The sequence below is a fragment of the Camellia sinensis genome, chromosome 12 (genome assembly GCF_055761805.1).
Source record: "Camellia sinensis isolate YWXY chromosome 12, ASM5576180v1, whole genome shotgun sequence".
Taxonomy (NCBI): Eukaryota; Viridiplantae; Streptophyta; class Magnoliopsida; order Ericales; family Theaceae; genus Camellia; species Camellia sinensis.
The window spans coordinates 148,401,539-148,414,757 of record NC_138972.1 but is presented as its reverse complement, the minus strand read 5'-3'; the positions used below and the strand labels follow the sequence as shown (position 1 = coordinate 148,414,757).

At 36.0% G+C, this 13,219-nt stretch overlaps 1 protein-coding gene across 9 annotated transcripts; it reads right to left on the bottom strand.

Moving 5' to 3' along the window:
• Nucleotides 1–1,145: 1,145 nt before the first annotated feature.
• LOC114312985 (alanine aminotransferase 2) lies at nt 1,146–9,223 on the bottom strand. Of its 9 annotated transcripts, none has more exons than XM_082900135.1 (12): nt 8,667–9,223; nt 6,690–6,740; nt 5,892–5,957; nt 5,747–5,808; nt 5,503–5,562; nt 5,287–5,397; nt 5,038–5,175; nt 4,797–4,871; nt 4,541–4,660; nt 4,290–4,449; nt 4,002–4,076; nt 1,146–1,364 (listed from the first exon to the last, which is right to left on the bottom strand). In XM_082900135.1, exons 1-5 carry the CDS (start codon nt 8,871–8,873, stop codon nt 5,547–5,549), a joined length of 402 nt encoding a protein of 133 aa, XP_082756261.1. In that variant the 5' UTR covers nt 8,874–9,223; the 3' UTR covers nt 1,146–1,364; nt 4,002–4,076; nt 4,290–4,449; nt 4,541–4,660; nt 4,797–4,871; nt 5,038–5,175; nt 5,287–5,397; nt 5,503–5,546. The 9 variants fall into 9 exon arrangements, with proteins under 9 accessions (XP_082756261.1, XP_082756256.1, XP_082756260.1 ...); XM_082900130.1 differs by having other exon boundaries at nt 8,667–8,884; XM_082900134.1 differs by having other exon boundaries at nt 4,002–4,449.
• Nucleotides 9,224–13,219: the final 3,996 nt, after the last annotated feature.

Sequence of the window (13,219 nt, the reverse complement as noted above, 5' to 3'; positions counted from 1 at the left end):
GGAAAATGAATACATATTTGTAATGTACCAACCCTGAGGATCATGGCCGGCCAATTATCCAAGCTGCAGGTGGCCGGCCGGCCACCTCTTATGGCCGGCCGGCCAAGGGTCAAAAAGGTCAATGAGAATTAGTAGCCGACCATATGATATTGGTGGCCTCCCATGTGTGCACAACACAACCATGTGGTCAAACACTGGAAAAAGTGACCTAGGAGAGAGAACAACCCACTTTTAGGAGGGGTTCAAAAGGGTCAAGCAACATTAGTGGCCGGCCATATGATATTGGTGGCCTCTCAGGTGTGTACATCACAAATATGTGGTTTTGGGTGCAAAAAAGTGGCCCTAGGGTGGTCAACATTGGCTTGGAAGTGAGAAAAAAAGACGTCGAAGGACGCCGGAGGAATATAACTGGTTGCTGAAACAATTGCTAGCCTCCCACCCTTCTACGGCCTTCCTGGTGATGAAACAGAGGTACCTTCCAAAAATGAACGAAAATCGATGCAAAACGAATGTTCGGGGGCCAGAACACGCAGTTCGGGGCCCCGAAAACTGCCTGTTAAGCACCGAAAGTGGCATTCGACCACGAAGTGGGTCTCTCACACCTCAGTGTCCCTCAAAAGGGAGTAAATAAGATGCATGCCAAAAACCGAAACAAACGGAGGTGGTTAAGCGGTCCCGAACCGAGGCATACGGCCAACGGCTCCGAAAAATCGAAAACCGGGCTCCGCAATGGGCAAAATGACCTACAGCCACAAAATGTAGCTCACGGCCACTGAGAGATGGTCTACGGGACCTCTCCCTCCCCTCAGGAAAAGAAACAGAGAAAACCGAGCCTGGTTCGCAAACCGAGGCAAAGCACAAAAGAGTCCGGAAGTCTGGAGGCAAGGCCCGCAGCCGAGACTCTAAAACTTCTGGATGAGCACAATATGCAGTATCACCAAACGCTCAACTGGTGACGTCTGAGTCTCAAGGTCGGTCAAAAATGGGGTGTCTACAGTGTGCTGCTGTCTCAAAAAAAAAAAAAAACTGTAATAAAATTATTAAAAATATGAAAATGACCTGTATTAAATGAAAAATAACTAAAAAAAAAATCAATAATTACATAATAATATAAAAAGTCCAGTATATAAATAAAAATTCATTCATAATTAGAATATTCTTCCATTCATAACAACACATCAATAAAATTATCCCAATACATAATGTTGCATAATACATACATAATGTTGTTCAGAAATCTAAATAACGTAAATTAAAAGCAAAAATTTTCGTCCTGATTCTTCCGTGGGTTGCAAAAACAAAAGTTAGTCATAATCTTTACACGCCTGCATTCCACAAGAAGCAAACTGCTACTTCGAAAATATCTGAAAATAACAAAATAAAAATAATTAATGACAATATAATTGTGTTAATATTTTAATTATAGAAAAACATAAAAAATTAACTACTATATAATTACAAAAATAGTTTAGTAAATAATTTTGGCTAGACAGAAATCTGGCCCTAACTCCCAAACTGGAAACCCTATTAGAGTCTCGTCTTCTCCCACAAGTCTCTCGTGCCTAGGCAGTCGTGTGTGTCAAGTTTCGTGCTAAACCGACGTTTGGTGATTTTGAAGCGTCAACACCTCGAATTCAAGTTTCTTAAGGAACTAGTTTGCCTAGACCGAAATCCAGTTGTAACTGCCAAACTAGGAACCCGATTCGAGTGTCGTCTTCTCCTACAAGTCTCTCGTGCCTAGGCCGTCGTGTGTGCCAAGTTTCGTGCTAAACCGACGCCGTTTGGTGATTTTGGGGCGTTAACACCTCGAATTCAAATTTCTTAAGGAGCTAGTTTGCCTAGAGTGATATCCGACTCTAACTCCTAATTTGGGAACCCGATTCGAGTCCCGCCTTCTACCACAAGTCTCTCGTGCCTAGGCGGTCATGTGTGCCAAGTTTCGTGCTAAACCGACGCCGTTTGGTGATTTTGGGGCGTCAACACCTCGAATCCAAGTTTCTTAAGGAACTAGTTTGCCTAGAGTGATATCTGACTCTAACTCCCAAACCGGAAACTTGATTCGATCCCCATCTTCTCCCATAAGTATTTCGTGCCTAAGCGGTCATGTGTGCCAAGTTTTGTGCTAAACCGATGTTGTTTGGTGATTTTGGGGGCATTAACACCTCGAATTCAAGTTTCTTAAGGAACTAGTTTGCCTAAAGTGAAATCCGACTCTGACTCCCAATCCAAGAACCCGATTCAAGTCTGGTCTTCTCCCGCAAGTCTCTCGTTCCTAGGCTATCGTGTGTGCCAAGTTTCGTGCTAAACTGACTTCGTTTGGTGATTTTGGGGCGTTAACACCTCGAATCCAAGTTTCTTAAGGAACTAGTTTGCCTAGAGTGATATCCGACTCTAACTCCCAAACCGGGAACCCGATTCGAGCCCCGTCTTCTCCCACAATTTTCTCGTGCCTAGACGGTCGTGTGTGCCAAGTTTGGTGCTAAACCGATGTCGTTTGGTGATTTTGGGGCGTTAACACCTCGAATTCAAGTTTCTTAAGGAACTAGTTTGCCTAGGACGATATTCGACTCTAACTCCTAAACCGGGAACCCAATTCGAGCCTCATCTTCTCCCACAAGTCTCTTGTGCCTAAGCGGTCTTGTGTGCCAAGTTTCGTGCTAACCCGATGTCGTTTGGTGATTTTGGGACGTTAACACCTCGAATTCAAGTTTCATAAGGAACTAGTTTGCCTATAGTGAAATCCGGCTCTAACTCCCAATCCGAGAACCCGATTCGAGTCCCGTCTTCTCCCACAAGTCTCTCGTGCCTAGGTCGTCATGTGTGCCAAGTTTCGTGCTAAACCGACGCCGTTTGGTAATTTTAGGGCGTGAAGACCTCAAATTCAAGTTTCTTAAGGAACTAGTTTGCCTAAAGTGATATCTGACTCTTACTCCCAAACTGGGAACCCGATTCGAGCCCCGTCTTCTCCCACAAAGTCTCTCGTGCCTAGGCGGTCATGTGTGCCAAGTTTCGTGCTAAAACGACGTTGTTTGGTGATTTTGGGCATTAACACCTCGAATTCAAGTTTCTTAAGGAACTAGTTTGCCTAAAGTGAAATCCGGCTCTAACTCCCAAACCAGGAACCCGATTCGAGCCCCGTATTCTCCCACAAAGTCTCTCGTGCCTAGGTGGTCGTATGTGCCAAGTTTCGTGCTAAACCAATGTCGTTTGGTGATTTTGGGGCATTAACACCTCGAATTCAAGTTTTTTAAGAAATTAGTTTGCCTAAAGTGAAATCCGGCTCTAACTCCTAATCCAGGAACCCGATTCGAGTCCCATCTTCTCCCACAAGTCTCTCGTGTCTAGGCGGTCGTGTGTGCCAAGTTTCGTGCTAAACCGACGCCGTTTGGTGATTTTGGGACATTAACACCTCGAATTCAAGTTTCTTAAGGAACTAGTTTGCCTAGAGTGATATCCGACTCTAACTCCCAAATCGGGAACCCGATTCGAGCCCCGTCTTCTCCCACAAATCTCTCGTGCCTAGGCGGTCATGTGTGCCAATTCTCGTGCTAAACCAACGCCGTTTGGTGATTTTGGGGCGTTAACACCTCGAATTCAAGTTTCTTAAGGAACTAGTTTGCCTAAAATGATATCCGGCTCTGACTCCCAAACCGGGAACCCGATTCGAGCCCCGTCTTCTCCCACAAGTCTCTCGTGCCTAGCCGGTCATTTGTGTCATGTTTCGTGCCTATATACAGTGAAGATAATTTCCAACTAAAGAACACATGATGAATTATACTATTTTGGCAAAACCACAAAAGATCAATGTGAATTGAACATACCCAAATTGTTCGAGAAATGTGCTCCTATTACTAGCATAAGAGATAATTTATGGATTTTTCTTCAGAAGCTAGACTGATATCCATTTACTATATTTCAAAATTCAATAAAACATTTCATTCTACTATTTAATTAATTTCTCATTTTGAACCCAAACAATGAGATTGTTGATTTTAACCTACCTTTGCATGCCTTGCTAAAGATGAAAGGATACCATCTTTCTCTGCATAATAAGAGTCATAGGACTCATCTCCAACCTGAAAACCATCCATAAAATTTCATTTATCTAACAATGACACATACGTAGAGGGAATTACAGGTAGAAATAACTAGTTTTGTTCATACTAGAAGAATATAGTTATGCTTTCAATGAAACCTTATAGCGGCTTAATAGTGCACAATCAAGATCTTGTTCATGTACCTAAGGTCATGACACTTTATGCAAAAATACTAATCTAGAGAGGGAAAACCTAATCTTGGGAGGGTTCATGACCAGGCTTGCAAGAATTTGACCAGAGATATTTGAACAAAGATTCACAGATGCTACTTTGTAGATTTGTTCCCTTATCTCAGGAGTAAAACCAGTGACCTGCATGTAACCTCATCTTTTCCCACACTCCCCATAATACCCTGAAAGCAGCAAGAAAACATTGGCACATCAAATCTAAACTCAATAAATTCCATAATTCATATATTAATTTGATTTATGAATCCCACATACCTTTAGAGACTGACTGAAAAGATACTAATGAGATGTCTTTCTCACCAAACCCCATAGGCCGGGAGATTTTCTTGAATGAGTGAAACTTCCTGTCAGGAACATAAATATTTTCCTGGTATACTATACAAATTCAAAGCCATCGAAGCAAAGGTGAGTTTTAAGTTTTGCCAATAAATTGCCGAGTCTGAGGCTCCTAAGCACAATTTGAAGTTAATAGGAACAAGTCAAATCTCCAAACACTGAAGAATCTACTCACTTCATCTGCTAGAAGAACAAGACCTTCTTCCTTGCAGAATTTTGCAATGTCGCACTGGTTGTCCTCAGCAAGAACCTGTAGCCACAGATTACCAAGACTATGAAACATGACAAGGTCACAAGACTCATAACTCGTAACACCCAATAATTGCCCCGATCCAATCACCCTCAGATCATTGAATTAAAATGCAAGTTATATTTGTGATTTTACTTAATCTTCCAAAATCTGACTATTGCTTTACCTGTCCTATTGGATTGCTTGGATTTATTACAACCAGGGCCCTAACAGTGATGCCCTTGGACTTAGCAGCTTCCAATTGTTTCTTAACCTCATAAATCTCCAATCCCCACCTAGTTGCTTCATCAAGATAGTAAGGAACCTGCAAAAAAATAGCTTATAATTCAAAGTCAAATACTCTCATGGGCAATGAAAACCCACAAGACAACGACTTATTTGACCTAAATTTTGGTTTTATATTGCATGAACATACAAGAGTGCCACCATGGAGGGCAATTGAAGCAGAGTACAGAGGGTACTCAGGAATAGGACATAGAATCCCATCCTCCTCCGATTTTATCAGTAACTGCATCATCATATGGACCTGACATGAGAGTAAAAATCTGTTACTCATTCTTGAGATTCGAGTGCTGTCAGTTCTGAAAAGTTATGAAGTATGCAGACAGAAGAGAGTGAAATTAAAGTTTACCGCTGGACTTGCACCATCTGTCAAGAAAACATCATTAGTATCCCTTAAACCCTTGATTCCCTGTGAATATACATGTATACATAAAACATTGCATACAACATAAATACACGAGCAATGTCATCTCTAGCAAAATTTTCCAGCAAAGCTGGGTTGGGGGAAATTGTCATCTCTAGCAAAATTTTCCAGCAGTGTGAATCAAAATCAACAATGTACAAAGCACATAACCAAGTATAAGTTTCCATACCTAAATAAACCCTGTGTTTCACTTTTGTCCAAAATCGCTAGATGGTCACACAGTGCAAGAACCTAACATAAGGATGGTAATGATCAAGTATTGCTTGAGCTGATGTTGATATAATACTTTATAGGACGAAGTTAAGCAAACAAACCTCCCGGAAAAAAGTAATTGGCTGCTGGCCAAGAGATTGAGGATTTCCAATGTTGTAGTAAAGTATCTGTCACAATAAGGGGAAAATAAGTGCAGAAGCAGAAAACCTCTTCGTAAATTGTGCTCTGAAGACTTGTAATTCTTGCATGAGGTAGAAACACTAAATAAGAGAAGAAGCTTTCAACAAAGAGATTCATTGTTTTACTTTTCACACAGAAACATTACTTAAAGAAGTGAGCAATAAAATCCAATCAGCAAAATCTCTAAATTAGTCAAAGTGAGGTTGATGGAATGGAATCCTAGGTTCATTCAATGTTTTTTCTTGTGTGTGACATTGAAATTAGGTTTTCAATTAGTTACATAAAAAGAGGTCATAAAACAGTTCACAAAGGATAATGGTCACCGAGTCGTTAGTGAATTGAGTCAAGAAACATAACAACACCTAGATGAATACCAAGATGCATTTTAAGTATGCTTAAAATGCATTTACAGTATGCATTTGTAAGGAAAAATATATGCAAGTACAATATATTAAGAATTAGTCTGTTTGCATGAATAGGCCTAAATTCCATGAATTTGGCAAGGAATATCATGACACATCTTCAAGAATTAGTCTGTTTTCTTCCTTTCACCTCACATTCCATTCTTCTTGATTAAAATAAATTTTCCTCAGTTTAACACAGAATTCAGTTTTTTTTTTTTTTTTTTGGTACCATTGCAATGCTATGCATCTCTCTATCAAATGCTGAAATTTTAATTAATATCTCATCGAATAGCATAGCAAAAATCTCAATATTACCTGGGCTAGGGTAACAATTTCACCATGGACAGCATACTCACATTTCAGAACCTGGCAGAATAGAAAACTTGGAGGTTAAAATGAGGACCAACATGTAAATCCAGAAGAAAATCTACAAGCGAAAAATGCAAAGACAAGCAGATAACTCATTTCTTATTCATCAAGCTTAAAAATATACACTAGACTGTTTAAGGCATTATTATTATGGTTGAGTTTCCAAAAAATTATCAAAAACAAAAAAATTGTAGTTATGACCATTAACACGACTTAAATTTAATTCAACAAATTATTGACTCTATCATTTGGCAACTACATATTTTAGCCAAAAAATCAAAAAGTCACTATAAGTTGTCACATCACTCTCTCTACTTTTCTGCACATCTTTTTGTAAAAAGTCAAAAAGTTACTAAAATAGCTCGTTCCCAAACGAGAAGTTGAACTTTTCCAATTTCTGAATTGCTAGAGGAAGAGTAATTTTAGTTCTATGACACAAACGGGTTCATAGGTCCATCACTATCTCCATATAAATCACCTACTCAATTGAATTCAGCAGGGGTTCTGCAATAACTACAACCACCTGATCTAGCAGTTGAAGCAAATCATGAGCTATATAGCAACACTGAGTTGTTTAAGACAGTAGTGGTGATAATTGAAATACTCAGATGTCTAAATCCATCAAATGCTAGATCTAGAAGACATAGAATATTGCAAAGCAAAAAAGTTTGAGAACCTACATGCCAAAGTATTAAACTCAACACAAACAACTACAAAAACAGAAGCCAACACCCAAAGCAACAGAACAGGAAAATAAAATAATATATCCAACTAAAGATGGATACAGATTAAGCATACATAACAAGCAAAAATATAAAGCTTATTTGAGAGAGAGCGATTTGGGTTTCCCTAATGACATGACATAAGAAAATACGCATTGATGCATAAACAAATTTACAAAATCAGAGGTGGAAAAACACAATAAAACATAACATTCAATATCCATTCTATCCACCTATCTATTCTATTATCCATAAGCACACAACACAACTCACTTCAGAAAAGCTTTGTCACAAAATTTTGAATCCCAAAAAAAAACACATCAACACTCTATGTTCTCCAAATATTCACCTTTACCTACCAATTAACGTAAAGACCAAAAAAAAAAAAATCAACAAATCAAAAACTACTGCCCACAACACACGAACCCTCTCTCCACTCAAACACAATCTCCATGCATTGACAGTTTCAATTGCACCATGTTCTTAGTCTTCTAGTATATCTGTTTCATTATATAAAGCGTATTGTCCAATTGGAGTGAACACTATACTTTTTTTTTATTTATTCTTTTTCCAAAAATATCCTTCATATCAACATAATAACTGCTGAATGAATACAATAAATCTAAGTGCAAAGAGGACCAACACAAAATGGGACATAGATTGTGTTCCTAACATTGCTCGAATGAATATCATAAAATTACCCAAAATTGCTAAATGGTTTTTCTCATTCATCAAACCTTTCCTTAATCATTACACCATCCAAAAATTTAAATATGATACTTCAAACGTGATGGGTTAGCATAGCACCCACCGCTAATATACAATATACATGTGTGTGTGTGTGCGCGCGCGCGTGCACACGATGAAGATAAACCCTAGAACACGATTAAAAACAAAACAGATGGAGAAATCACTTATGCACAGATACGATGAAACATTGAAAAGTAGTGAGGAACTAAAAAAAAAAATTTGATGATCTAAATAGAAATGAGTGTGTGCGCAGTTAGAATAAACCCTAGAACACGATTGAATAAAATTTAGAGAGAGAGATAGATAGAGAGAGAGAGAGAGAGAGAGAGAGAGAGAGAGAGAGAGAGGAGTAGCTATGAATAGAAACGATGAAATAGTGAAAACTAGTGTGGAACTAAAAAAAAAAATTGAAAGCATGTATGTATAGAAATGTATCAGAAGTGGGTGATACCTTGGGATTGATGGATTGAAGAGTGATAAGAAGAGATGAATCGGAAGAAGCCATTGAATCAGAAGAAGGAGAGTGTAGAGAGGTCAAGAAACTAATAGCAGATTGAGATTTTGGAGAAGAAAAATGAGGAGAGAGACGAAGAGTAAGAAGAGGAGAAGAGGCTTTGTTGATGAGATGTTTGGCTTTGTCGGCTGCGAATTTCCACATTTTGAGATGAATAGCAGATTGAGATTTTCTACCTGCAATTTAAAGGATGTGATTTGGGTTTGGTTTGGGGGATTCCATTTACCAAGGCGGTTCTTTAGTTGGATGTTCTTTAGTTGGAAATCATCATGTCGCCGTCGTCACTCGCTGTTGCTTGTCGTCGTCATTGATGACCGTCGTCACTGCTGCTAGCCGTCGTCGATCACCGTCGTTGAATTTTGGCTCAAGGGTTTTGGGGATTTTGCTTCAAAATGGTTTTGGGAATTTTGGTTTTAGAAAGATTTTACGGATTTTGGGTTGGTTCAGAAAGGTTTAGGGATTTTGGGGAAACACATGGCTGCGAATAGGTTAAAATGAGCGGGATGAAAAAAATTTCATTATTTTTTTGCACGGCATACTTAAATCGTCAAAAATGATGAATCCTAACAAATAAAACGACGCCGTTTTAACAAGACTTTTTGCGATAGTAAATGTTCCTGTCTCAAAAAAAAAATTTGCGACAGTACATTAGGCGTCGCAAATGTTTTATGTTTTTTTTTGTGATATATTCATTGGCGACGGGGTCACCACCGCCGCAAAAGACCATTTTTTGAGACGGTTTGAAAACGCCGTCGCAAAAGACCATTTTTTGAGACGGTTAGAACACGCTGTCGCAAAAGACCATTTTTTGCGACGGTACCTATACCGTCACAAAACGTTCCGTGTTATTTGGGTTGTTTTCTTGTAGTGCTACCACGTATAATAATTAACATTTAATTAATTAAGAAAATTTTAATTTTAATTACCCATTATTCTGATTTAATTTGAGATTTATGAAAATTGTGAAGACTGATTCGTATATGATTCTACTGAGAATTTATTTTAGAATTAGAAATTGAAAGTCTAAATGGCTCAAGATAGTACAAATGGTGAATTGAATTATTTTAATTTCGAGTATCTGACCATATAGGGGTTTAATTAAATATTCAGTTCAGATTTATAAAATTGAGACTTGATTAATTGGGTCCGAATTGGAGTTAATTAAGTTATACGAGTTAGGAATTAAGATTATTATAAATTAGATTAATTTATGAGGTGCCTAATTTGAATAAATAATTTATTGACGAAATTTTGAGTCTGATCAGAAATTGAAGGCTTAAATGATTTAAGAAATCAAAATTGAGGATAGTAATAAGTTTAATTTAATATTGGGCAAATTACACTAAAGGTCTCCATAGTTTAGGACTTGTGTCACTTTGGTCCCTGATTTTTCAATTATGACACATTTGATCTTGAATTTTGAATCTTGTTCCAAATAAAGACAATTGAATATACTATTAATCAATTTCAAGGATAAAGTTGTCAATTTGATAAAATATAAATTAATTTGACAAAAATAAATGTAAAAAATATTTTTAAATTTTTAAAAATTATTTCTACCCTCTAATGATAAAATAATGTAAAATTGATAAATCTTTTACACATTTATTTTTTTTTTACCAAATTAATTTTTATTATATGTTTGGATGATAATCATGTAATGGATGGCTATTTTTATTTTCATTAAATTAGTTTTTATTTTTTCAAAAGTCAAATATGACTACAACTTTGATATCATTACCAGTCCATTAAATCAAAAAATTCAAAACTAAAAACATTTCATATATTAAATATATCGATTACACATTAAAAGCTTAGCAACTACCCATTACATAATCATCATCCAAACACATAATGAAAATTAATTTGGTAAAAATAAATAAATAAATGTGTAAAAGATTTATCAATTTTACATAATTTTCTCTTTGGTGGGTAGAAATAATTTTTAAAAAATCAAAAATATTTTTTTGACATTTATTTTTGTCAAATTAGTTTATATTTTATCAAATTGACGACTTTGCCCATGAAATTGAACAATGGTATCTTCAATTGTCCTTATTTGGAACAAGATTCAAAACTCAAGGTCAAATGTGTCACAATTGAAAAGTCAGGGATCAAAGCGACACAAGCCCCAAACTATAGGGACTGTTAGTGTAATTTGTCCTTTAATATTTAGAGCCTTTTACGAGTTTGATTAAAAATCTAATTCAGAATGATAAATTTTAATATAATTAATTGGTTTCTAATGAATGTCAAATTAAACTTATTAAATGATGTGGGATTTGTACTTAGTTACTATTAATTAAAGTAATATTTACCAATAAATCTCATCTCATAAATAAGTATTCCAATTAGTCTCAAATTTTTTTTATTGATCTGTTAAGTTCTATTAGTGGAGAGTTTCTTTCCGTATGGTCCCATTTTTTATTTTGGTAGTGTTTTGGTGGATAGCTATACTATTTCATTAATGTGACAGATATGATGTGATACTCTAATGTGACAGGTATTGATGTGATACTCCAACGATGTGACACTCTAAAAAAATTAAAAACTCCTTCGTATACTTTTCTTAAATGTGTCAATGTAACGGGTATGATGTGACACTCCAGAACTTTTACTTTAAAAAAAAAAATTCTTTAGTGTACTTTTTCCTAATGTGACAACGTGACGGATATTATGTGACACTTCAAAAAAAACTTTTTAGTATACTTTTCCCTAATGTGACATGTGACAGGTATGATATGACACTTAAAAAACTTTTTAGTGTACTTTTAATGTGACAACGTAGTGGGTGTAATGTGACACTTCAAAAAAAATAAAAACTCCTTAGTATACTTTCTCAAACGTGACAATGTGAAAAAATAAAAATTCTTTAGTATACTTTTTCCTAATGTGACAACGTATCAAGTATAATGTGACACTTCAAAAAAAATAAAAACTTCTTGCTATACTTTTTTCAAACATGACAATGTGACGGGTATGATGCGATACTCTTAAAAAAATTAAAAACTTCTTAGTGTATTTTTTCTAAACGTAACATGTGACATTCCAACGTGACGGGTATGATGTGACACTCTAAAAAAATAAAAAACTCTTTAATGTACTTTTTTCAAATGAGACACTTTAACGTGACAAGTATGATGTGACACTCTAATGTGATGGGCAAATGAGTCATTAGAGCATCCACAGTGGACCTGTTAGAGCATATGTTAGTGTCAGTTGTTATTTTTTAGCTAGTTATTTTCTGTTTTTGCTCTCACGGTGGAGCTGCTAGTATGTGTGTTAAAGCTGTCAGTTGTTAACTTGTGTTAATTTGTTTGTTATCTGCAACGATGGTTTTAACTAGCGGAGGGGAGTATGTTTATGTTCTTACGGGTTCACCGGCCGGTTGACTGGTCAACGGCAAATTTTTTATTTTTATTTTATTTTTTGACTTGTTGGGATTTTTTTTTGGACTTGAAATTTAATGTTGGCCTTGAAATTTTTGATTAAACTAAATTATTTATTCATTTTATTTATTATGTACACACACACACAAATATATATATATATATATAAAACACATCTTAACACACCCTTTAACACATCCATTGCACCACCACTCACTCTCTAAAATTAACAAACTCTTAACATATCTTAACAAACATTTTTGGGCCCCACTTCTATTACTTTTTGTCATATAACACACCTTAATACACTTTTTTAGCCATCCCATTGTGGACGCCCTTACACATCCAAAAAGACTAAATAGATCACAAGAAAAAATATGGGACTATATGGATTGCAAGCCTGAAATATGGGACTTCTTGGTCAATCTTCCTTAATTAAATTATGTGCTAATTGAGATTTATTAAGATTAAGTGTTAATTATAATTAGTTAAGAAGTTAAATTTAATTAAATTAATACATAAATTAGTAACTTAATTCTAGAAAAGCCTAGAGTATGTGCACGTGTGGATGTGCTGAACCATGAAGTGGGTATATGTGTATTGTGTTAATTTCAAACAGAGAAATGAACTCATCATATTCTTTGATTGTTGAAGCTCTTGAGAGGGAAAGGAACCGTGAGAGGGAGAAAGAAAGAGAGAGGGAACTCAATTTACTTGGTTACTGGAGAAAAAAAGAATTGCTGGAAATGGAGGAGAGCTCAAGGAAAAAGTTATGGATGAAAGAAAGAAATGAAGAAAAAGAAAAGAGGAAGTAGAGGAGAATCAACCAAATATACTGAAATTAAAGTTTAAAGTATGAAATTTATGTTTAATTTTGTAGAATCCTTGTGTTATACTTGAAATTGAAGATGAGTTTGGGTTCAACTTCACATAAATTGGAAGAAATTAAAAAACAGAGATGAAGGGATTAAGTTAGATTCATGGTTATGAAAATTAATTATTTTGGATTTGATGTTGTGATCTTGCATGAAAATAAGCCTCATTGTTACATCAATGAGCAAATTAATACTCTAATTACAACATGCATCATGGATTATGAAA